The 27,063-nt window shown below is 40.9% G+C and overlaps 2 protein-coding genes across 2 annotated transcripts; one reads left to right on the top strand and one right to left on the bottom strand.

The window, feature by feature from the left end:
- The first annotated feature begins 11,639 nt into the window (after positions 1 to 11,639).
- Positions 11,640 to 13,961, top strand: LOC139668072 (G0/G1 switch protein 2-like). Its single transcript, XM_071547548.1, has 2 exons — positions 11,640 to 11,852; positions 12,568 to 13,961. The coding sequence occupies exon 2, from the start codon at positions 12,588 to 12,590 to the stop codon at positions 12,927 to 12,929; it is 342 nt and encodes a 113-aa protein (XP_071403649.1). The 5' UTR covers positions 11,640 to 11,852; positions 12,568 to 12,587; the 3' UTR covers positions 12,930 to 13,961.
- Positions 13,962 to 18,805: 4,844 nt separating this feature from the next.
- ldlrad2 (low density lipoprotein receptor class A domain containing 2) lies at positions 18,806 to 25,938 on the bottom strand. Its single transcript, XM_071547534.1, has 4 exons — positions 25,845 to 25,938; positions 23,004 to 23,489; positions 21,720 to 21,869; positions 18,806 to 19,110 (listed from the first exon to the last, which is right to left on the bottom strand). Exons 1-4 carry the CDS (start codon positions 25,936 to 25,938, stop codon positions 18,806 to 18,808), a joined length of 1,035 nt encoding a protein of 344 aa, XP_071403635.1.
- Between the last annotated feature and the right edge of the window lie 1,125 nt (positions 25,939 to 27,063).

Genomic DNA, 27,063 nt, shown 5'->3' with positions numbered 1-27,063 from the left:
ACACACACACACACACACACACACACACACACACACACACACACACACACACACACACACACAGTGGTGGAAAGTAACTAAGTACATTTACTCAAGTACTGTACTTAAGTACAATTTTGAGGTACTTGTACTTTACTTGAGTATTTCCATTTTATGCTACTTTGTACTTCTACTCCACTACATTTTAGAGGGAAATATTGTACTTTTTACTCCATTACATTTATTTCACAGTTATAGTTACTAGTTACTTTCCAGATCAATATTTTATATTTAAAACATTTGATCATCTTTATAAAATAACTATAAAATAGCATTGTTACAGATTAGACTACCCAAAAGTATAGCTAAATTGTTAAGATTAGCGTTGACAACTTTAAAATGCTGCTTACATGTACATGTATATCGATAAATCAGTATTAATATTCCAATAATTTCTGAAAAATATAACTCTCTAAACGGGGACAGTTTGCATAATGAATATGTTTACTTTGATACTCTAAGTACATTTTGCTGCCAATACTTATGTACTTTTACTTAAGTAAGATTTTGAATGCAGGACTTTTACTTGTAATGGAGTATCTTTACATTGTTGTATTGCTACTTTTACTTAAGTAAAAGATCTCAGTACTTCTTCCACCACTGCACACACACCATAGACTAGCATTCAAATAAAAACAATTAGGTTTTGTTTTCATGCCTCTCTTTCTAGAAATTGGTTCAATCTGGTAAGCTTTCATTATTTTTACAACTTTATTGTACATACATATACATGAAAAGCAGCATTGAAAAGGGTTTTCATTTAAAAAAAAAAAATTATTTCACATTTTATTGTCTATTTACAAATCGAAGCCGATCGAGGCAAATGAAATACAGTTAAGCTGCCCATGAGTCATCTGAATTGAGGCAGTAAGGAATGGAATTTGTTCATTTTTTCTCCAATCACTTAAAACTAAAGGAACATCCTGTAGGTAAAGAACTAATACAGGGCAAAACCCTAATATGCACATTTTACATATTTGCATGAGAGCAGGGAAGGTGAATTTCCGCTCACATATCCAGATTCACGGCCTCCATCTGCGGTGTGAAAGGCGCAAACACTGGACACTCCCTTTTTGATTTATTGTGTTTCCACATTGCAAAACTACATTTCTTCTCTTTTTTTTTTTTTTTTTTTTTTTTACCAAGAATGTTTTTTGATTGCTGTGTGGTGTCTGCATAGCCTGGTATCCAGCCCCTATGAATCGCAGTTTTCAGCACTCTTCGAATTTACATGGCAATTCATAAGGAATTGTATTGAATTATGAATGGCCTTATGAATCGCCATGCAAATTCGCTGGATACCAGGCTAGTGTCTGCAAGTTCCTGAATTCAAACTTTTGTCATTTCAATCACACAAAGACAACATAGTTTCGATAATTCAATATATCGCAATACAAAAATGTGACAATCCGTATGGTGGGCAGAAAAATGAATGGTGATATTAGCTCCATGTTATTCTGCTGTAGTAAACACAAATGAGACGACTTGACCATCACAGTTTCACAAGCTCTCCATCCAAATTGTACTACTGTCACTTTGTAATGACATTTTGAAATTGTTTAGAGAGAGAGGAAGACTGATGACAAAAACAAAATGGCATAAGAAATCCAGGTCCAGGCACTCAAGGAGGTTTGAAAAATGTAAAAGGCCTTTAATTCAATGGGCTAGAATCATTAAAAATACACCATCGCGTGTCGGTTTGCGCCTTCTTCAGGGTGTAGTAACACACAGAAACAGAGTAATTAAAGTTGCAGTCACCACAGTTGTGCACAGGTGAAAACATGCAACATTTTTTCTGGCCTCTAGGGGCATCACACAATAAATACAATACAGGAAGTACAAAAACAGGGTCCTCTCACAGGCTGGGATGGTGTGGACAAAGGAGGATAAGATCCACAATAGAAAACAATCATTAAAATGCAGCATTTAAGTCAACAATGGTCAATCAAATAATACCAATATTGCAGATATGATCAAGCAATAACAATATATGGTACATACAATGAGGAAACCAATTTGGGCATATTTTGGGGATTTTTAGAGGAAAAACTTTTGGGAATAATCAACACCTCAAAGGGAGGAAAACCAATGACTATATGTTAGGACTAAGACAATGACTATAAGAAAGATGAGAGGTCAAAGTCCTCGTTAAGACCAGGGTAACTGGTGCCCTTAAGGGCATAGATCCAGTATGCCTCTCTTTGTTTGAGGCGTTTGATTTTGTCCCCGCCCCTGGTTAGAGCTGATGACTTCAATACCTGACACTCTTAGGGTTGTATCACTCCCATGTTGGGCTTCCATGTAGTGTTTGGCCATAGGATAATTCAAGTTCCCAGTACGAATGGCATACCTATGTTCGGCCACTCTGTCCCTCAGCCTCCTTTTAGTGAGGCCTACATAGAAACAGCCACAAATGCATTCAAGTCGGTACACGGCATAGGTGGTATCGTCCCAGGCTTTACAGCCAACCCTACAGGAGACGAAGAGGAAAACGCGGAGGGGCAGGAGGGGACGGGTGTCTCTTTCGACGTCCGACCACGAGGAGCCAATCGAAACATCGGCAGTGATCAACATCTCAGACCTCCCCCTCTCAGATGACTGTATCTCTGTACTGTTTAAGGGCCTTTCATTCTCCCCTACTTATTCAGGTAGAGATTTTGACACCAAGATGGACCTCTTTCAGTTCTACAGGAGTTTGCACTTAAAGGTCTGGTACCATCAAAACACTTACAATACAGTTGCCCACTCTGCCTCCACGAGTGATGAGCTATACAGACCTAACTCTCCTTTTCAGCCCAAGTCCACCTTTCTACCCTGTACTACAAATTCCACACTTACTACTTTCACTAAAAAGGTGTCTTATGAGGTAGAAAAGGTGTTTAATGAACAAAAAAAGATCAGACAGTACAATCTAACAAAAAAAGAATCTGAAGCGCTCAAATGGCTATCGGACAGAGATGACATCATCATAAAAAGTGCTGATAAGGGGGGCGCAGTTTGCGTATGGGGCAAAGAGAAATATATAACGGAGGCTATGCGCCAACTAGAGAACACCCAGTACTACTCTATGCCCCCATCAAACCCTTTGGATAACATGAAAAGAGAGCTTGAGGAGCTACTCAACATGGCAAAAAACAATGACTGGATTTCCAAGAAAGAACACGACTATCTACTATGCCAACATCCACGTTTTCCTTCTTTTTACATGCTCCCAAAAGTCCACAAAACTTAGAAAACCCACCAGGTAGACCGATTATTAGTGGGAATGATTCTATTACGGAACCTACCTCCAAATCTTTTGACTACTTCATCAAACCATTTGTTGCAAAATTGCCTTCCTACATTCAGGACAGCACTCAGGTCCTAAAGAAAGTAGCACAAATACAGAATATTGGTTCCTGCATTATGGCCACTATGGATGTCGAGTCTCTATACAGCAACATTGTACATGATGAAGGCCTGGAGGCCTTGAGACACTATCTGGGGTCCAGACCTGACGACCTGATGCCCCCAAGTGACTTTATTGTGCAACTCACTGAGTGGACTCTTAAAAACAATGTCTTCCTATTCCAGGACAAATTGTACAGACAAGAAAAGGGGACGGCTGTGGGTGCATGCTTTGCACCCAATTATGCAAATTTGTTTTTAGGACTATGGGAGGAACAACACATTTTTTCCAATAACTCATTTAAAGAAAAAATTGTGTGGTGGGGCAGATACATTGGTGATGTGATCTTGTTCTTTTCAGGCTCAGAAAAAGAGCTTCTAGACTTCCATGCTTATGTGAATAGTTTAAACGAAAATCTGAAGTTGAGCTTGGAATATGACCAACAAGTCATTAACTTTCTGGACCTACGGATCTCAAAGGATGACCAAGGATACTTGCACACCTCCATTTTTAGAAAAGCAACTGACCGAAACACCATACTGCATGCGGTCAGTTTTCACCCCCCATGGCTTATTAAGAATATCCCTTATGGACAAATCCAGAGACTAAGACGCATATGTGACTCTGATCAACTTTCCACACTCAATCTATGGATATGCAGCAGCGTTTCAGACAGAGACCCCAGATTCTCACTCAGGCTCACAACAGAGCTCTGTCACTTGAGAGGAGGACATTGCTCAGCTCTAAACCAAAACAAGAGCAAACCTACAAACCTTACTTTGTTACACGCTATAGCAAAGAAACTGTCCAGATCAAACATATTATAAAGAAAAATTGGGACATCATTGAGAGCGATAGTTCTTTACGGGAGGTATTCGCTGAACCCCCGGGGATCAGCTTCAGAAGGGCCCCAACAATCAAGGACAAACTAGTCAGGAGTTACCTTCCTGCTTTCAAACCAGACACTTTTGCTGTGGTAATTGTAACTACTGTGAGAATATGGTGAAAACTGACACTTTTAGAGATGTGTTTAGTAACAAAACCTATCCTATCACCAGTTTCATAAACTGTAATACCGCCCATGTCGTGTACCGACTTGAATGCATTTGTGGCTGTTTCTATGTAGGCCTCACTAAAAGGAGGCTGAGGGACAGAGTGGCCGAACATAGGTATGCCATTCGTACTGGGAACTTGAATTATCCTATGGCCAAACACTACATGGAAGCCCAACATGGGAGTGATACAACCCTAAGAGTGTCAGGTATTGAAGTCATCAGCTCTAACCAGGGGCGGGGACAAAATCAAACGCCTCAAACAAAGACAGGCATACTGGATCTATGCCCTTAAGGGCACCAGTTACCCTGGTCTCAACGAGGACTTTGACCTCTCATCTTTCTTATTGTCATTGTCTTAGTCCTAACATATAGTCATTGGTTTTCCTCCCTTTGAGGTGTTGATTATTCCCAAAAGTTTTTCCTCTAAAAATCCCCAAAATATGCCCAAATTGGTTTCCTCATTGTATGTACCATATATTGTTATTGCTTGATCATATCTGCAATATTGGTATTATTTGATTGACCATTGTTGACTTAAATGCTGCATTTTAATGTTTGTTTTCTATTGTGGATCTTATCCTCCTTTGTCTACACCATCCCAGCCTGTGAGAGGACCCTGTTTTTGTACTTCCTGTATTGTATTTATTGTGTGATGCCCCTAGAGGCCAGAAAAAATGTTGCATGTTTTCACCTGTGCACACCTGTGGTGACACCGACACGCGCTGGTGTATTTTTAATGATTCTAGCCCATTGAATTAAAGGCCTTTTACATTTTTCAAACCTCCTTGAGTGCCTGGACCTGGATTTCTTATGCCATTGTGTTTTTGGTCATCAGTCTTCCTCTCTCTCTGAAGTATTCCCTTCCAAGAGCACCGGTGGTTTCAGGGACACCAGTAGCGCTCCTACCTTTCTCTCTCACATTTTGAAATTGTTGTTTACATTCTAGCAGCCAATGGCATCGCTAGAAAGATTTGTGGCTCAGAAATAAACAGAATTCTGCACACATCAGACTTTGTTGTCATTCAGCTTTTCTACATCACATCGTATCGTGGTTGTCTTGAATCCTGAACCCAATATCATGTATCGAATCATATCGTGAGATACGCATATCGTCCCATTCCTAAAAAATACTCAGTTTTCAAAGAAGTAAAAGTAATGGGAATTTAACATAAAAACACAAGAAAATAAAACATATGTACATTTTGGGGGAATTTATTGTTAATTGGGTATGTTATGATATGGGCTAACAAGGTCCAAAAGTCACTTTTCATTTCTTTTTTTTGGAAAATTCTGTTTATTCATTTTCCATATTCACAGTATAACAAAACATAACATAACATAAAACCAGTGCAATAATAAGATATATTACATCTTACATTTATCACATACTGTACGTACACATCACTCCTCTCTCCCATACAAAAACAGGTCCTCCAGCATCACTCCCACCCCACAAAGTATATATACAGAGATAAAAAGAGAGGGAAAAAAAAGAAAAAAAAAAGTTAGTAAATTAATTCCATAGGTTATTTTCTCCAAAGGAACACATGAATTTACCTCCATTTTTCATTTCATGGTGACTTTAAAATGTTACTCGTAGCACCTTTAAGCTGAATTGTATACAGCAAGCATCGGCCATGTTGTGGCAAAGAGGTGTTTGAGAGGTCAGACAGGTGGTTCGGCCTCCATACGTCCGGCTCATGACAAGCCATCAGCTGACTGGAGCCTAAAGCAAATGGGTCATCTGATAACCCCGAGGGCACAAGAGCTAGAGATGTGTGTGTGTGTGTGTGTGTGTGTATAGTGATTTAAAAGATGGCAAGACTGTATGAGTTTGTACTTCTGGACCAATGGAATGGCTGCACAGGGCAAAGTCAGCCCAGCCATATTCAGCATAAACTATAACTATAGTTATACGTATAACTGTTTATAACTATAACTGTGTGTGTGTGTGTATGTGTGTGTATGAGTGAGGGGGGTGGTATCATGGGAAAATTAGTGTTTTTCTTATCTTTATGCGTGTTGCCATGACCTGAAGATGACTTTGGGACCACTGCATAACTTATCTTATCTGTGTGTGTGTGTGTGTGTGTATGCATTCTTTAGTACTATCCAACTGTGTGTGTGTGTGTGTGCACGCGTGTGTGTGTGCGTGCGTGGCCAACTCCACAGGCTAATCTAAAGCTGAAAAACCTCGGGCCTTTTTAAATTCCCAATATGTGACTGTCCCATTAGCGTTAATGGGAAATTCACAAACACCATCACAATAGGTTCTTATTGTATGCAACCAAATAACTGATGGAACAGCACTTTGGAAAAGCACTTTTCACGTGCTAAATGTCGGCCAAAACCCTTCCAGGTTTTACCTTCTCCGTTGCCAGCAGTTCCTTCTAAAGCTCCTTTCAACCAGCACAACAATAAGATTAACCTTGGAGCACTTAGAAGTCTACTTGTTCACCACTTCATATCCTAGTTGAGGCATTGCATTGCAGATTAAAAAAAAAAAAAAAAAAAAAAAAATCAATCCTCTTGGACAATCAGAACAAAACAACCCATATGCCTAATATAGAAAATAGAAGAAAGGCTTCAGGAGGTAGGACAACAATAACAAATGAACATACTTGTCAGAGGGATGATCCCTGCTCCAAAAATACTTTAGATCCAATGTGAACTATTCCTGCATCTTATACAATTAAAATATATATACTGTATATATACTGTATATTGAGGATACAGTACTCCAGCAATCATATTTGCCTGTCCATCCTATAGGCTTGGTTTCAAAATAAGGTCAAACTCGATTCCTAAAAGATTTTCTTACTGCATGCCTACAGGACTTTTTGACTGACCTAGAAACAGGATACATGTGTGAGGGACAAATGTTCTTAAAGATGCTGCATGTAGCATGTTAACCTCAACTGAACTGAAGAGTATTTCTTCTTTGAAAGAAGAGCAAAGAACGGCACTGAAGGCTTTTCTGGATGGAAAAGATGTTCTCGCGCTTCTCCCGACCGGCTTCAGCAAGAGTTTGTTTATACGGTTCGTTGATCTGATTGGTTGAAGCCTGTGATAGACGGTGATAGACAGATGGTTCATCCAATCACCTGCCAAGTATCTTTTGAAAGTGCCTGCCCTTTTCCAAACAGTTCCCAAGGACGACTTCCCAGATGGTTCTGTGTAACAAACTCGTGGCTATCAAGGTGAGGCTAGCGGTGACAGAGCAGGCATATCGGAGCTCTGACCTTGTGATGCACTTGGTGACAATGTATTTTGTGTGAAAGGCATTACAGAAACAAACTTGATGGTGCATAATTTGTGTTTTTCATTGACCACTGCCCACGCTCAGAAGCAGACAGCTGTCTCCTGTTTTTTTTCCATTCCCAGACTGTTCAGTTCATCACGTCCCTTCTTCTACGTGTCTTTACCTCTACTCAGCTACACCGAAGAAGAGGGAACGGGGCAACACAGTGTTTCTCAATGAGGACAGTGATTCAGAACAAACCGTTTCTGCATTTCCTCTGTTGCCCTATGTTAGTCACCATTTGAAGTGTGTATGTGTGTGTGTCAGTGCGTCCCAGTATGAGCATAGGTCGCAGCAACGTCAGTGTCAGGCCTGCAGAAGTGGTACAGAGTGACTGGGTTTACACAACCTTTCCCCTGATTAGATGCCTGTTGATTTGGAAGATTCACATGGACTCATCAGCAGACTCTGGTTCTGGGAAGAGCCATGACCACCTGCATGGCTTTTAGCCTACAGTGTTTTCAAGCTGGATCAATGTAATTACAATTGAAGAAAATAGTGTATTTCATCACATTTTTTGCCACTCAATATTGGTGGTTGGTTTATAATTCCTTCTTATCATTTTTACCTTGGCCTGAATAGTGTGATAATCTTTCTGCTAGTTCTGTTTGAAATGTGCTGTGTAAAAACAGGTGATAGACCTAGCTAGAAAATCCAAGGAAGAAGAAACAGACGCATCACTCAGAGAAAAGGCAAGTGTGCTAACAAGGAAAGCGACCGTCTCCGAGCCAGTGAACATCATCGTTGCTCTCCAAAGACGAAAAGCACTCCAAGATGACAATGAGGAGCGATGTAAATAAAAGTCTGTTTACACGTATTTTGTCATAAAGGTGCTTCTTAACCATAAAAGATTTTGGGTGTTTCCTGCTACTTTTCTGAAAATGTGTCTGTTAAAGAAGGTGGACAAGGCATAATTAATAACATCAATGGAGATCGATGGATTTGTATCCATAGCCCATTATCTGACACAAGTAGGCTAATTAAAAACTTGGCTTACTAATATCAATAGAGATCAATATGATTGCATCCCTATTAACGTAGCCTACACCAAAACCCATTGCCTGACTCACCACTACATTGCTAAGCTTAATGGATAGGCTATATATATTGATATTTTGGTAGTATTAATATTGATTCTGGATCTGGTGGATGGGTCGGGTTAATAAAGCATGCTTAATTGCTAACCAGACTTGTAAATTACTTATTCTAGTCCTGTTCACTCTTTGTCGAAGACTCTTACCATAGACTTAGTAACACCTGAGTAAGAGAGTATATTTTTTATGTAGGCCTACTCATGCTCTATGTTCATTGATGCACCTCAATAGTTAAATATGAGTACCTTCCTCTGGGTCTAGGGCCTGTACTTTAGAAACTTGAAATGAGGATGATTTTGTTGGTGTCAGTGGAATGCTTTTACTTTAGGTCATAAACTGAACAGACTGCTCGCAAGCAACTATCAAGACAGCACTGAACATCATTCACTGCCCCTTCCTGTTGTCAGTTGTTGGTGGATTCACAGCACTTGAAGAGACTATCTTGATGGATTGATATTCAATTCATACCTTCTGGCGACGTTATCTTAAAGTCCAAATAAGTAAATATTAATAATAATAATAATAACAATAATAATAATAAAATTAGGCTACATTAGGATGTAAGTGAACAGCTAGCAGCCAAAGCAACACATCATTGACTAGTAAAGGTGCCAAGCCTAGATCACTCTAATCTTCTATTTTGAGATAATTTTTAATCATAATATTAAATAGTAAATATTACAGACATCTAACCTGTCAGTTTACAATACTCTAAATCAGTTGTCATATTGTTTATTACAGAGGTTCTCAATTGTTTTTCAGCCAAGGACCCCTTACACGATAGAGAATATACCGGGGACCCCTGCATTCTGATTTGTGATTTTGGGATATATAAATAAAAATTGACTTGACTTGACATGTATGTCCCTTGGAATAATCTGACGTAGCCTATTTTTTACACTTCTAAAGTCTTAGTTATGTGAAAGAACAACACAAGAGAAATGTATTAGAAAGATATTAGATATGTATTAAAAATATTTGCACCAAACACAGAATACCCATAAAACAATCAATCAATTAGCTGCAAGTAACACTGTACCTAAACAAAATATCAAAGGGAAATCAAGAGAAAAGAGCTAATTTGAAGTGCATTTCAGCATACACACACACACACACACACACACATACAAATCAAGATAAAGTGTTTCACTCTTAGTTCATACGTAATGATTGATAAAAGTCTAATCATAAAATAAATTCAGGCTATAACAAACTGAACACATGCCTGCACTGCAATTGGACTCATCCAATTGAACCGCAAATTTAGACACTCTCAATCTTTCGAGGAGTTGTGACTTGATATCAGAAGACATGTCCTCAATTTGTCATCTGATGGTGTCATTTGACAGAGGTACACTTCTTTTCACGGACCCCCTGGCAGAGTGCCACGGACCCCTGGGGGTCCCCGGACCCCACTTTGAGAACCACTGGTTTATTATACCCAAAGTCACGGTTGTTAGTACTGTTCCCATAGAAAACAATGGATTCAAACGGACCGCTTGGAACTATCAGAGCTACCATGAACCACGTGACCGTCATGTGACCGTGTAGCCTTTTTGACCCTCCGTTGTATGTATGTATGTAAACCTTTATTTATACAGGGAGGGCCATTGAGAGCAAGCTCTCTTTTTCAAGGACGCCCTGATTACAGCACAAGATAAAAAACACATTACGAACATTACAGTACAAAAAAACCATATAAAACAATATAAAATCACATGAAATTCACAGGTTCAAATAACAAGAAGACTATGAGAAGCACGTGCGATCCCCACATAATGCATCCTCTAAAAGCGCCTGAACCTTTCCATAGAGACAAATCGTCCAGTTTAAGAGAGTCCTGCAGCCTGTTCCATCTATCAGAAGCGTAAAAACTGAAAGCGGCCCTTCCTGCCTCACTGTTCATACACGGTGTGTCTAATCTAATGTGTGTCTGCGAGCGAGTATGATCCCCTGTAGCACTGAAACTCAAGAGCGAGGACAAATACAGTGGAAGCTCGCCAGACAAAGCTTTGTAACAAAAGACAATGTTGCTCTCTTCGAATGGTAAGGGAGGGCCAACCCACTTTTTCATATAAGAGACAGTGATGAGTGAGAAACCCATCACCGGTGATAAAACGCAGAGCACTATGAAATACCGCATCAAGAGGCTGGTATTAGGCAGGTTTTATTTATATTTATATTTTATTTAATTTTATTTATAAAGTTGACGCAACTCTTTCTCCCAGTGGCTCTGGTAACATCTAACCCCACAATGCCACAACCAACTGCAATCTCTCCTTCAAGCTGGGTGTAAGTTAACTCACTATGAACCCCAGATACACTATAAAATCCCTATAGGAATATTATAGGAATACCACTGGACATAAAAATCACATAAAGTACAATAAGGTGACCAGTGAGTAAACTGACACTGCAAGTCCCTATAGGAATATTATAGCGATACTATAGGACATAAGGTGATTATAAACTCACTATTGAGTATCACAGACACAGTATAAGCTGCTATAGGCATATTATAGGAATATGATACCATAGGACATTAAAAACTCATAAAGTACAATAAGGTCACTATAAACTGAATGTCACACACTATAAGCCCCTATAGAAATATTACAGGAATATTATTGTGATAGTATAGGACATAAAAAAAACTCTCATAGAATAAGATATAGATGCACAGCAATCCCTATAGGAAAATTACAGGAATGCAGTAGTGATATGTGTATAATGCCCTTACATAAAACTGGGCCAAAGTTCCTGGCTCCAGTCACCTTGTTTTGGCTCACAGAGACGTGACTGGGTGCTTGTGAATATTCATCAGTCATCTCGGTGTGGGTGGAGTCAGACAGTCTGGGGCTTTAAATACCAGTAGTCCCCAGTAAGGTGTGCGCTCTGGCCACACACTGGAAATCCTCAGCAGGTTGTCCACACTTCAAAACCTCTGAAAAAGGACAAAAGCGATCACGTCAGAAGTAAGTTTATTCTTTTGTTCTTAAAGAGATCATGTTCACTGGTGACATTTTAGGCTGCGCGCTGCTAAAGGTAATGCAATGGAGGGATGAGCCTGAGTCTGACATATCAGTAGACATATTAATGTAGGCTATAACATATCCTGGGATGAGTTCAAATTTCATAATCAAGTCTTGGATAATATATTCTGGGATAAACTGCATTCTATGCCAAATGTATCTCTGTAACATATGTAAATCCATGTAGCTTTGAAAGCAGGCATTTTTTAATGGTTGCATACTTTTATACTATTTACTATTATAGGCTACATCCTATGGTTAAAGGATATTTTTATATCCTATAGGCAGTTTCCATATATCCTGAGTGCAGTTCTGACATACTGAGCATTAAAGAATTGAAAAACCAGCTGGCAACCAACTGTTACGTAGGCTACTTTCTATCTTTTTACATTGCCTATTGAATCCTAAAAGGTTCTTAAAGAAACCTAAATTAGAAAAAAGAAGCATACAGTAACATTCAAAGATCATGAATATGTGGATAACTCAGTTTTGATTTTTTTTTTTTTTATAGAATCTTACAATTACAAGCTCACAATATGTCAATACATCATATTTTGTTAAAATATTGACTAAACATTTTGTGGCCTGGCTGGGCATATGTTTAACTTACTGAATATCACTATAATACCTAACTTACAATCCACCCTTGTGTCCCCAGCAGAACCAGACCCAGAAACCATGGAAAGCATGCAGGAGTTAATCCCCTTCGCCAAGGAGATGCTGAGTCAGAAGCCCAGTCGGGGCTTGCTCAAGGTCTACCTGATCGGCTCGGTGTTTGCGGTGCTGGGGACGGTTATCGGCCTGGTGGAGACAGTGTGCCATCCCTTCTCCTCCGGCGAGCCGCTGGACGCCGAAATGGTCCTCATGTTGGCCCCGGAGCAGAAGACTCTGGAGGCCGAGAGGCGGCGCGGCGCGGAGCTCCAGGGGGCGGAGGAGGAGGCCACGGCCCGGGCTCCCACCCTCTCCAAGGCGCACGGACTCGGCCACAGGAGCCTGGCGAACCGGCTGCACGCTTCCTAAAGCGGCTCGTCCCGAGTGACTTTTATTGAGGCATATTTATTAGGGAACTGCTGCAGTTCCTGCCACACCACTACGGTGCGCACATCGCACACAGTAAAAGCTTCAGTAGACGGCTGAATGAGAAGTCAGGCGTCTGAGCTGCCTGTCTGCCACGCTGTGCTGCTTACTAATGCTGCCTTCAAGTGCCGTCGCAAATTAGGCTGCCCGTTTGGGCGCACGTGAACAGACACAGAAAGTGGTAAATAGGACTAGAAGAATCGAGATTTTCTGCTACTTGAGTCGCTGAGATGTGATGTTTAGATGTCAGAGAGCGTGGAAGCCATGTCAATAACAGATGGTAAAAGTGATGTGTACAGTAGTCTAACTAAATTAGAACAGTTGCACCTCCAGGGTTCCTTGAGATGGTCCCGGGTCCCCAGCAGACTGAAGAATACTTTAATATCCCTATATTGTAGCCTAATTCACTGGGATATAGCCTACCACTAGAATGTGCAGTGACTAAAGGCTTACTAATCATAGGTTTCACTCTCACCTCTAGCCCAGTGTAGACAGTTCTACCATTCAAGAACAACAGATTTCCTCCCTTATTTGTCTCTGGGATTAAATATATTCAAATGGGGGTCCACAGGCTAATGTGTGTCTATTCAGGGTTCCATGAAAACGTTCAATAACCCCTGAAATAAAACGGCATCTACCTGGTGCACATTCCCTTCTCTTCATATGGCTGCTGAAGCACAAAGTAGCTCTGCATCGCTTGGTTTCAGCCACCAGAAAACTGCTTCTGTTACAGGGCTCTTTTTGTTATTATTTTCGACCAAAAGCACTTGAACGCGTTTCAAGTCGTATTATCTACGACTTCTGAACTTGACAGTAGAGATTTCGGAGGAGCACTTGAAGGCAGCATGAGCCCTGCGCTGCCCGCTGGAGAGTCTGTCCGGCTCGGCTGCAGGGTGCCGCTGGGTCCCGCTGTAGCGCCTCCTGATGGCGGATAAACCAGACGTCAGAACCGCTGCTGTGGGCTGGTGGGTGGAACTGAACTGCCACTGCCACCCACATAAGGGACTTTTTTTTATGTAAAGAATGTGACACGTGCCAATGCTGTAAATATGAGTTTTTTTCCATATCAATAAAGACAATTTTATTTATAAAGTCTGGTTTCAGAGTGAATTCCTAATATTCATTAAATCTATGTATGGTACTCAATAGTGAGTTTATAGTGACTTTATCATACTTTATTGTAATTATAATCCCCTATGGTAATTTATACTAATCTATAGTAGGCCTTATACATGGTAAGAACTAAAAACTCACTATTGAGTTTGACACACTAAGTCCCTATAGGGTGTGTTATAATACTCACTATTGAGTACCAAAGACACACTATAAGTCACAATTGGGATACTAAAGGAATATTACATTAATAGGCTACCACAGGAGATAAAAACAACAACAACAACAACAAAAAAACATTCAGTAAGATAAGGATATTAGGAGGATATTATAGTGATATTTTGTTGGGGAAATTACTGAGTGTTTCCAAGTAATACAATTCCCATGCAAACAGGACTTGGTTCCAAGAGGATTAAATGCAGTATTATATACAAGTAGCCAGTCAGATAACTTGCACTCTGAAAAGCAGTGTGGTTCTTTAATTGGCTCCATGCCATTGAGGTTTAACTCAACCAATGAGATTATCTCTGCCTCCTTAATTAACTACAATCTGCAGATTCACAACAATCCAGATCTGCTACATTTATGCAACTGGGCATTAGTTACATGAGAGAAAAAATTAGATTATTTAGAGTTTTCACATTTCAGGATTATCATCAAAGCTTTTACAAGGCCATCTATGAACTGTTTTTTTTTTACAGGATGGGCATCAGTGGACGCAATGCTCTTCAAATGCAAATCTTTCATCAATGACCTCCATTTCAACACCAAGCCTACTTAGGACGGCTAAGTATGGTGAATTCCCCTTTCTTGTAAACCTAACCCCCAAGATACAATGGTGCATAGTGCTGTGTTTACCTATTCTCTATTGAGCAGTGAGCATTGGTGCTTTGAGGGCTGACTGAGGTTTACAGGGTCACAGGGAGGTTTGACTGAGTCACAGACGACACATCCAGCAGCTTGGCTCACTGAGATACCACATGGACAATGGGCCACCGTCGACTTGACACATAAAAACACATGAGCGGGACAATTTAAGTCTGAGTCAACACGATACACTCTGGTCTAAGAATAGTTTGAGTGATGACCTATTTGAGGGCAGACACAGATAACCCTAAATCTCTGGGCACAGTTGGCCTAAACTGAGAAGAGTAATTGTTCCCTTTGATATATGTTATTGTTGTGTGGAGCTGAATGAGTGTGAAGCAGCCTGTAGGTGAAAGCAATGATGTAGTGGGAAATAATAAGGTGAGTAAACTATGACCTCCAGTTGGGGATCAGCGTAAAGCAAACAACCACCAGCTTAAAGGAAAATCTATGAAATTTCCAGATGTTTTTTTCCCCTTAAAAAACCCTATATTTATACATCTTACAGCAGTTTGATACTATTTACCAAGAGTTTATGTCATAAAGATTTATGACAGGCTAAAAAGATTTACTCTGCAAAGTAAAAAGGTGGGTAAACGTCCACTTAATAAAGGTTAAAAACACATTTTCTGACATTTCTGCCCATGCAGAAAGTCAGCCTTGTGTCCACACACTTGACAAATTAGGAACACTCTAGCTTTACAACATACCTATTTAACTAGGGGTCAGAAGGTCAATGATGGAAAGTTAAATCAAAGTGACAAAGGGATGGGGCAGATATTTACACTTTGAAGAAACACAGGGATTTGACTTGAAAGGTTGCCAGTGGATACAGAGGCAACACACACAGTTTGAAGCTGCTAGATTTTTGCCAAGCTCTCCCCAATGTCAACCAGCCAGCCTGCGATGCCACCTGAATGAATAACAGCTAAGATATTCCACATTTCTGCAGAGGGGAGAGATGGTTACATGCATGTTTTGGCTTTGAACCAAGCGTGTGAAAGACATTTTTTGAGTTGAAAATGTATCATTTAAACACTTATGTAGGAGACGGCTGTATTTTTCTGTGTTTATTGAACATATGTATGTTACAAAAAGAGATCGACACTGAAATATTTGGACAGTAAATGTTAATCAAAATGTGTGCAGTGTGTAGTACAACAAAAGAAATCACATTAGCCTCTAAGCTGTTCAGAATAATAATTAAAAAAAAGCTTGGTGAAAACACTTGTCCTTTTCTGCTTGTGTACAAGGTTGTATGGATTTGATATATGACTCCATATTTCTTTCAAAAATACAATTTCCCACATTGAAGTGAAGGATGACATCCCTTTGAAAATCAGGCTTTTTTTTTTTAGAATAGTCACTTTACTTTCAGAGATTCCCAAAGAATATTTATTAAGGACAGATCCAGCACAAGCTAACACACGACACTGGGATTCATCATCCACCGGTTGCCCATGAAATGATTCAAAGACATTTGTTTCTATCCACGTACTAAATGTAACCTTAGAGTGAAAGTCTCCCTGGCTGAAACGTCCTACTGGGCCTCTGACACTACGTGGGTGTGACGCTCATCCACGTGTGTGTGTGTGTGTGTGTGAGTGAACGTATACATGTGCATGTGTGTGTACTGTACAGACGCATGTGTATCCTGAAAGCGAGACAGATGAAGGAGTCGGCATACTTAGCTACGTCGCAGCCTGGCAACCTGGAGGTTAGAAACACGGTATTTATTCAAGCGTATGGCGGCCTTACCAAGGGCACAAGTCAAAAACCCCTAAGAAGACAGTGCAGGGGGGGGGGCTCTGTGTGACTTAGCTGCACAACAAGAAATGAGGAAAGGTTATGGCGCCACTCCATCTAGGGTACGCCACAAAGAAAGTTCGGCGGCGGGACACGTACGCACGGCTCACCCTCACACGGACAGCCATCAAGATCACAGGAAGACAGGGGGGGTTCACTCTACTGGAAAAGACCATTTTGTGGCCAGAGGAGAGTAAAATGTCTAATTCAAATGTCTTATTGTGACCTTGTGCTCTCGTTTTGATGAGTGATTGATGGATTTGTAAACGGTTCCCAACAATTGTGCCCACAACTTAAAGGAATAGTTCACCCAAAAATGAAAATTCTGTCATCATCTCCTCACCCTCATGCCAGTTGAAACACAGGTGAAGTTTGTCCATATAACACACAGGGAGGTTGCCAGCACAACTCCATAGCAGCCTTCTCCAAAACAACTGAAGTCAGTGGGGACCAGTTCTTCAGAGTTCCAAAAAGACCTACAGTATATTTACACCATCATTTAGTGCAAATCTTAACTACAGCTGATTGATTTGCAACAAATAATGGTGTATAGGTCTTTCTATTCACAATGTGATTGTTTGGCTGTTTTTGTTTTGGAACTCTAAAGAACAGGTCCCCATTGACTTCAGTTGTTTTGGAGAAGGCTGCTACCAAGTTGTGCTGGCAACCTACCTGTGTGTTATATGGACTAACAAATTTCACCTGTGTTTCATTTGGCATGAGGGGGAGTAGATGATGACAGAATTTTCATGTTTGGGTGAATTATTCCTTTAATAAAATGTGCACAAGTTCTTTTCATGCACAAGTGTTTTGTTTTTTTTAAAGTGTGTGCTCAATTTTGATTTCAAACTGATTTCACTCACGTGCCATAATTAGTTGAATTTATTTGATTGCAGTAGTTTAATTATCATGATATTTTGTTGAATAAAGATATATTTCGTTGAAATTATTAGTAAAAAACAGAGTACGTGAGTATCGGTCAACAAGGTCTGCAATGGGGTTGGTGCGACTGCACTGGCTCTATATATGAACTCATTACACGCGCATGTTTTATATCTATTTGCACTCTTTTTATGCAACTCAAGTGCATATTGTATATAATGTGTGCACACAATAGCATGTTGTGCCCACAAGTTAATACCACAAAATACATTTTTTCTACAGAGGCCACTGCCCAGGATCTGTCATTTCATGCTCAACCAGTCCAACCTCCACACAGAGTAAGAGGCTTATGTGTGGGACAACAGTGGAAGTGAGCTGTGGAAGAAAGAGTGGAAAGTTTGAAGGAATTACTCCAAGGGAGAACAGCTGTTGTCACCAGGAGTCTGACTTTGTTGTTGTTGGGGCTGTTTCCCCAGCATGGACCAGAGCTAACCCTATCCAAGTCACACTTTTGGTCAAAGCTCTGATCACGGCATCGCACACGAGTGCATTTTCACTGCTGAAAAATCATTCCTACATCTACTTCTTACATCTAAAATAAGGTAGAACAAAAAGATCCAGTGTTTATAATAAACACAGAACCATACAACTGAAAATCATTGTCAATTTTGAAAACTGGCCAAATATAAAGGGTTGTAGCTCTGAAACTCTAGTCTCTTAAACAGTGCGTGTTGCCGCCATAGTGTGTAAGAGACTATTTCTAAACAGGCAAAACGTGCTGTGTAGGAGATTTTTGTTATGTGTGATGCTAAAACAACCCTTGTTCATATCTTTCAAATACATTCATACTTTTCAAATACATACTGTACCCTGCATTACCTTCTCTTCACAACAGCCACGGCAACATAAAGACAGCAGTCTCTTCGTCTCCTGCATATCACATTTAAAGCATGCACACCATAGTAAGAGGTCCACTCATTCACCTCCATTCACTTCAACATGCCATAGTATCGGAACACATCAGCCCAACCTTCAAACACACCAAAAAGATTCCTGTTCGTTGTTGCAACTGCCTACCAGCTTTTCATGTTCGCCACCGACCGCCTCGCAGTCGGCGGGCCGCCACCGACACACCGGACGAGCGTTCTGCTCTAAACAGCCACAGTGGTAACGTTTTCGTCGGTGCTGTCGGGGGCGGTTACCACGCCCGTTGGGGTTCCGTTGACCGGTGCGTGCGGGGTGACTTTAGCCGGCCGGTGCTCCTTGTTGTGGGTGCAGCTGCGGGCGCAGAGCTGGCAGGAGGCGCAGGCCGAGTTGCAGCAGGGCAAGAAGCGGCAGACGCTGACCCGCCACAGGAACCAACCGGGCGACCAGCAGCACCAGCAGAGCACCACAGCGCCCGCGACCACACCCAGGATGATGTAGAGCGCCAGCAGGGACACCGAGCCGGGGGATTCTGGGGAGGAGTGGGGAGAAAGGAACAACATAAACAACGATTCCCTGTGTTCACGTGGTGGCCATATTTGATTGAAGTCATAATCAAGGTGGGCAGCCCCTATCTGGAAGACGGTGAAGAAGATGGTAACAGATGCAAACTCAATGGGTCTTTGGACAGAAAGTTTAAAATCTACACTAAAATTTTCCTTCAGTACTGCTCAGAGATGAGCCGAGCTGGAGAAGGTCCAAATCAAAGGCTATAGCAACTGGATTAAAGGAACATCCATGTTGCTAACGTTAGCTATAACGTTAGCTATTTTTAACTTTCTATCTCCAAACCAGTCAGGTTGAATTGTGTAAGTCGTAGCAGACAATTAGTTTTAACAGTATCGGTTTTAAACAGCCACATTCCCCTAATGTTGCTGTTAGCTAGCAGACACAGCTAACAAAAACAATTTGACCGTCAACGACACACCACTATAGGATGTGACACATAATATTAGAAGATTACTTATGTTAATGCTGACAATTAATAAGAATTTGACTTAGCTGATTTGGAGATAAATATAACATTACCAACATGTAGTAGCTGACTGCTTATATTAGCTAACATTATGGGTTAGGTGAACCAGGTGTGTTTCTGTCTGCCGTGTTGTCTTCACAGTTAAGTTTCCCAATTATGACATAAATCAAATTTGGCCACTGTGTGAATCAAGTGAAATAAAGAGTGTATACAGATGGCTCATTTGTGGTGATGACAAAGAGACCTTATTAATGATCAGAAAGTGATCTCTGCTATGGCTCCTTAGTAGATCTTTTCTATGGAGAATACAGTAACAAGCAAACATACTATAGCATATTACATACACTCATACACCAATGTGATTTATTATACCACGGCAGTACGTGTCTATATGCAAACTAATAGATGAATAATGCAGAACTTAATTCTCCTGTCATGTGGCGTTATGGAAATTAATTCGCATACAAGAACAGGATTATGGGAGTTATATAAAAACTCACAGCTATGGTATGAAGATTAATAGCTAAGTAAAACTTGAAACAAGGATTTTCACCACACTGTAGTTTGATAGCGTGGTATAGTAATATAGTATAGAGGTATGAAGGCAGTATAGAGGATACATATAGGGCAGAAGAATAACACATAGGCCTATAGAAGTGGACAGACAGTTTACGCATTTTATAAGTCGGTTGTAAGTCTTAAACAGCCTTTTAAGATTGTTATCATGAAATAAATCAACCTCAAATATTGGTGGGGTTGGAGCCCACATACTCTTTAAAGTCCCAGTATTTATTCACATTTATAGAAAATACAATGAACTCCCCAATAGCCAACAGGCAAATCTCAGTTGGTACCTGCTGCACAATAATTTAGTTTAGACTAACTGCCTTCTGTGGCCGTCCAGACAAGAAAAATCAGATTCTGGCTTTTAATCGATCTGTCTATTCATTCATCCTGTGGCCCCTCGGGCTGGGCAGAAAAAGGTGCATTCAAATGGATCTCAGCTAGTAAACAGCTGGCAGTTTGCACAGCAGGCGAATGTGAATCCTCTCTGCTACTCCCAGTTGAAAAGACAGAATAGAAGAATAGCTGTTTTCTCTGCCCAGACTTGGCCCGGTCTAAAAAGCAATCAGAAGCTGACAGCCTAGCCCAGACAGTCTCTATTTGCACCTCTGGCGCTGGAATACAGACAGATCACTCAAAAGGCTACATTCAGCCGTGAGAATCCATCACCATTTATTGGTGTACACCGAGTGTTTAGATGAAATTAACAACTCAGTGGTCACCTCCATTAGTTTTACGCCCGTCATAGACCCACTTTGCATCCTAATGGACACTTAGTTAATTTGTGTACGTACCAACTGACTGTAAGACCCAAACAGTACATTACACATTGATTTATTCCTGTCCAAAGTGGAACTTTTGCCTACCAAGCACATGAGAATTACAGTATCGAGTAGCAACACCATTGTGAGATAGGGACAAAGCACATGTTGGTGTATGTCACCGCTCACCTGTTGCTGATTCATGATTGGGTGCGCTGTTTGGCATGCCACAGTTCATATGCGGAGAAATCGGCACTGTGGGCGGATTTACAAACGGTGGGGGTGGGGTTGCTATCAGCGGTGGAGGCTGAGGGGGTAAAATCTGACCTGCTGACAAAGGAAAGATTTTTGGATCCAATATTATAAAGAGAATCAAGGTGCTAGGGTAGGAGAAACCATTTTATTGTACGTTAAAGGGTACGTTTGGCGATTTTGGACCTATATGTAATTGGTCTCTTACCTACCTGTAGTACTTGGAACCACAGAGAATAGAGTCAACTATCAGTTGAAACAGTGAGCTCCGTTGCTAGGCCTCTTGCTGCTAACAATGAGTCCAAATGGGGTTTGTCAAAATATCTTCAAAAAAGCCATTTGTAGGCTCCACAGGGGAGCTGAGAGTAAACATGACACAGTTCCACCAATGTTCTCTGTGAGTCCAAGTACTACAGGCACTGTATGTAAGAAGCCAATTATGTATAGGTCCAAAATTGTCGAACTTATCCTTTAAAGTTTGGATATCGACATCGTAACAAGCATGCACCGCTCAATCACCTGACTGACCTTTGCACCCGGTGGTCAGGTTTTCTTCCAAGTCACTTCCGTCCCCACAGTTGTCAATGCCCTTGTCGTCACACACCAGGCTCAGTGGGATACACTTCCCATTCCTGCAGGTGAAGTAGGGCTCACCGTTGCACTCTGATTGGTTGAAACCTGAAGAGTGAGAGACCATCAAGGAGGATAACAGAGGAGGAGAATACCTGAGTAGAAAGATCTAGTCTGCTGTTTGGGTGTCACATAATGACAACAATGAATTAATGAACAACCACACTTTGTTAAGCCATTTTTTGGAGCAGCCAACCAGCATTCAAGGTCTAATATTGTACGCATTCAAATTTTCCTCTATTGATATACATATAAATAGAGAATATTGAATGAGGATATTATAGAATTTGATTTTGTTTGAGTGGTTAAATTTAAAGTTATTGCATTTTCAATTGCATTCACTCATTTTTCCACCGGAGGTTTCAGACTAACTCATGGTTGAGTATTGTGAGGAATTAACTTCAATTCAATTTAACTAATTCAATTCAACTTTTAACTAAACTACTTACATTTGCAAAATATCATGAAGAACATTATTCTTATCCTGAGCCTTGTTGTCAAAGCACAAGGATATTTAAGGAGAGGATCCCCAGCAACATACACTATAGTTGAATTTTGCCATTATTATATTTACCAGAAGTTGGAGTAACAAGAAAATATGTACACATGGTTATTTTAATCCTGGATTTTATTGCCCCCACCAAGGATAAAGAAAGTTGTGAAATTCATAAATAAATAACGATGAAGACAAAAAGTATTTTCAGATGTGGATCCCTGAGGCAGAATCTGCTCCATTGGTCCCAAGAATGAAAAAGCGAGATGATCATGAGGTGGTTTTTTTTATCATATTCTTTCTCATTCGTATACAATGCATATATGTTGCTATTTGTATCATTTGGTATATTTTCATATTCTATACTTTCATTCATTTTTTTTTCTTTGTCTCAGCCTAATGCTGTTATTTTGCACACCCTCACAATGCTGTAATGCAATTTTGTCCCATATTTACATTCATTCATTTCTGTGCAATATGTTCTTGATATGTTGGAATTGTTGCTATGTTTAAACCCCTAATTTGCTCTATTCTTGTTTATATTCTATTTTTTCTTATCTTAGAACTATTCACTGCTGTAACAACTCCAAGAAAGTTTCATCTTCCATCATCTTACGTACGTTCCCCCAAAATACCTGTGAGACCCCAAGCATCCATAGCATAAATGGACGTGTCTCTGTCTGTCTTACCCAGCCTGAATGAGGTGAAGTCCCCTACAAAGTCGACTCTGGGCTGAGTCCCCCGGGTCACCAGCCGCAGGGTCAGGTAGTTCCCTGTAGACAGCACCGGCCGGGGCGGGCTCTTCCCACACAGCGGCGGCCCGATGGACGGCGAGTTCCTGTCCCGACCGTCATAGAACTGAATGTAGGAGCCGGCGTGGCACGGATCCCCCGGACCCTCGCCGGGCGTGGGCTCCAGTCGCGGGTTGAGAGGGGCGGAGCCACGAGGGGACTCGGGTAAGAGAGGGGCCGGACTTAGAGGCGCCACTCGCAGCAAGCTGTAGACCAGGAAGAAGCGGAAGTGGAACTGGACCTTGTCTTTAGGGGAAGTGGCCTGCATGGTGAGGTGGCAGTCGGTCCCCATGGTCACGAAGTAGTACTTCTTGGACTCCTGGTGCGAGTTGACGATCATGCCGTCGCCCCGGATAGTCTGGCCGCAGAAGTCCACCACGTTCACTAATGGGGAAAAGACACCGGAGATGGGATCCGCAGTTGGAGACGATCTGATAACGTCTCAGTTGTACCGTGAACTTGGGCATTTTTTGCACGTTAGTTGAGCTAAAGAGCACAAATAAAGAGTTTTTTGTCTTATTCACCAAGAAATGTATGCAAATCAAGTTGTAGCACAAAAAAAGAGCACTGCGCAAGCAAAAAGCTCCTTCATCACCGCTTGCAAGCGTAAATTGTGAGCTTCACCTGTAACACTAATCTACCAAGGCTGGCACTGTGCGCCCTTTATACTTGGAACATTCTCTGATCTGAGCTGACATCCTAGGATGGAAAAGGATTTCCTGGGTATAGGCCAGCGCATGGCATTGTGATTTGGTCATGTTGGTGATATGGCGCTTCTCCCTGCGCAAACATTTAGTGAATCTGGGCCTCTGAGTTGCTCATGGACACTTCAGCAGGGTGGATGCCTACTGTTGCAGGGGCTTAAGGACGGTTTCCTGGTCTATGCCACCCTGATACCTGCTTCATCTATATCTCAATATTCCCTAAACTAAACAAAATCTTACCACACAAATGGGGACACTGAAAAGAGTTAACTGACCTTAGAATATGAATAAGAATAACCTTCTCTGATGTTTAAAGTTTTAGGTTTGCCAGGAAGAATTTCCCTTATAGCACAATGGTAGATGTTGAATGTGAATCTGGTCTGTTAGAGGGTGTGAAATCAAACATGATCAGCATGGTCATGGTTTGAGAAGCAGCTCCCTGCTCATCCCGAGAGAGTCTAAGGACAGATGGGGTGGGCAGATCCTGCTCCAGCAGCCCCCACCCAGCCCCCCACCCCACCCTGCCTCTGGGCTGCAGGCCAAATAATGAGAAAATTTACGACCACCCCTGGAGTTTATTAGCTCCGTTTCCCTGGGAGACAACTAGATCCTCCTGCACTGACCTCCAGGAATGTCCCAAAGCCGGGGAGCCCCTGTTGGTGGGAAACCGCTCATCCCCTCTCCACTGCACAAGTAAATACAATGCCTGGGGGACACTGTCCAAAACATGCATGGCCGTAGGACGCCATGTCCCCAGTAAAGGTTTTTTACAAGCTGAAAATTCAACACTTTTAAACACTATGATTGTAATTGAGTCCGTTTCAGAAAGCAAATGCAGAGGGCGGGGATGGGTCAAGGTCCTGGATGGCACACTGTAGTGAAAAATGCCTCTGAGACAGCATTGTCTGGAAAGGGCAGCTGCCTCATTGGCCGTCTATGTGTTATCCTGTCATGTTTGTGACTCAGTGCAAGCTCACACTTTACTATTTCAGACTTCAAGTTGAGTGACTGCATTCAGTGAACAATCCTGCTGTATGCCAACCTCTGATGCAAACAAAGTAGAGTAGAACAATGAATAAGCATGAACAAATAGGCCTAAATGAGGCTGCAGTGTGTGAATGGAGTCCCATGGCTCCTGACTGTTACAGGCCTAGTTCATTTCAAAATCATTAAATACTAAACTTGTTGTTATGATGCTTTATGGCTACAGATGATTTGATCCTTTAGTTTGGAATATAATTTTTATAAGTGGCTATTACTGTTGCATAGCCTACATTTTGTAAAGTAGAGAAAATATTGTGTCTTACTTCTTTACATCTCATAAAGCAAAATAAAAAAAAAATATATATATATATAATAATATACATTTTTCACAGTATGTGTGTGAGTCTTTTTGGAAGGAAAATCAAATATCAAAATCTAAATCAAATCGTCTGCATTTTCTAAAATCCATCATCCAACAACTTATTTATTATTATTTATTACATAGGCTACATCTAACTTGTTGTGCTTTTTATTATCTTGTTTTTATCTTGTCATCTTGTTTTATTTTGTTATCTTGTTTTTATCTTGTTCTCTACTGCTGCTGGTCACTGAGAGTTACCAAACACAATTTCGTTGTATGCCTACAATGACAAATAAACTGTCTTATGTCTTATGTCTTATCCAAACTGTTATGAAATTAACTAAAACATCTACTTGGCTGATTAAACTAGTACTACTACTAGTAGTAGCCTACTACTACTAGGCTACTACTAGGCCTACTACTAACAATAATAATAATGAGAAGAAGAAGAAGAAGAAGAAGAAAAAAAAGAAGGAGAAGAAGAAGAAGAAGAAGAAGAAGAAGAAGAAGAAGAAGAAGAAGAAGAAGAAGAAGAAGAATTAAGAAAGCCCAGCGCACTTAGAGCGCCGTGCCGGGCACTGAGAAATAAATTGCTCACACAAGTCACTGCGTCAGACTGATGGCAACAAGAGACAAGACGCACGAATCAACGCCGGTATCAGTGTTTAAAATCGGTGTCCGTCTCCTTACCGGTCTCGATGGCTCTGCTCTGGAGTGCCATAAAGCCAATCAGGATGAAGAGCTTGGCCAGGCGCTGAAACGGGCGCTCCGCCACCAACTCCATCACCGGAGCTGCGAGAATTGCGCACTGGAGATCCCCAAAGTTAAAGTTACACAGGTGTTATCAGCGCCATTATATCTGCGGATAAAGTTCGCATTCTATTGGCGGAGGGAAGAGAAGGGTTCGCCTATAGGAAGGAATATAACGTCCTTTAAACGCTTCCTCTGGCCGCCCTGCTCTCCATCATACTGGCTTTCTTCCATTTGAACCTCCTCTCGGTCCCCTCCATCGACGTGTCCCGCCGTTTCCTTGACAACGCCCAACCAATCAGCTGTCAAGGTCGGCCGGAAAAAGCTCCGAAGTTGAGCGATTTTGTTGAAAAAAAATAAAAAAATAAAACCCTTCCCACCGTGGCCCTGATGTAAAATTCCACGGCTTTTCCTTGACTTTCTAGAACTAAGTCAGAGCGCTGTTCTTAAACCATCTAATGCAATGAATGTGTGAGACAAATTGGAAACTCGTGACCCATTTGTAAAGTTCCCTAATATTCCTTGACTTCCCCAGAGAACTTATCAAACTCTCTGACTGTCCCTGTCTGGAATACACCTCTTTAAATTCCATGATAGTCCAGAAATTCCATGACCAGTGAGAAGGCTAGAAAGCGTACAAATTGTCACGTTTGGGTTAAAAAATAATAATAAGTAATAAAAACAATAATAAAAACCCCATAACCCCAATTTTGGTGATTTTTTACGTCTTAACTTCAATTGAAGGATTAGGCTACACAGCTAATTTGTGTTAATTTCATTGTTCCCCTACACATTATGTTAATTGAAACACACGCGGACACAACATATGGTGATAGTAATACTGTATATGATGTGTTGGAAAGTAGCTCAAAGGTGTGTTGTCCCAAACTAGACACACTGATGTGTTGAATCGGACAAATCCGTTTCAAGAGTGTTCATCCCTTGGACTGATTATTCCCTTAAAAAAAAAAGCATTAAACATTAAACTCAGAAATGCATTTCCATCAAGATAAAAACAAGATTGTTCTCTAAGGTCCTGAAAAGCTGATATTGTTTTTTAAGTTTTTCACCCCGCAGCAATGATAAATTAGTATAATGGGGTGTTCAAAACAAAACAAAACAATAAATTCGTCATGTTATGCAGTGAAAATAACATTTT

This window comes from Centroberyx affinis, unplaced genomic scaffold, assembly GCF_046629955.1.
Source record: "Centroberyx affinis isolate AG114_WGS23_722 - 3 ecotype Tasmania unplaced genomic scaffold, CSIRO-AGI_Caff_v1 ptg006006l_1, whole genome shotgun sequence".
Lineage (NCBI taxonomy): Eukaryota > Metazoa > Chordata > Actinopteri > Beryciformes > Berycidae > Centroberyx > Centroberyx affinis.
The sequence above is the reverse complement of the archived record's forward strand: the minus strand, read 5'-3'. Positions and strand labels throughout refer to the sequence as shown.

Excerpts from the sequence above, each read along its gene's own strand:
- LOC139668072 (XM_071547548.1), top strand. The coding sequence starts at position 12,588 with ATGGAAAGCATGCAGGAGTTAATCCCCTTCGCCAAGGAGATGCTGAGT.
- ldlrad2 (XM_071547534.1), bottom strand. The coding sequence starts at position 25,938 with ATGGAGTTGGTGGCGGAGCGCCCGTTTCAGCGCCTGGCCAAGCTCTTC. Across the intron at positions 21,870-23,003 it reads CTTCACCTCATTCAGGCTGG|GTTTCAACCAATCAGAGTGC; the intron begins GTAAGACAGACA and ends CTCACTCTTCAG. Across the intron at positions 19,111-21,719 it reads CCTGACCACCGGGTGCAAAG|AATCCCCCGGCTCGGTGTCC; the intron begins GTCAGTCAGGTG and ends ACTCCTCCCCAG.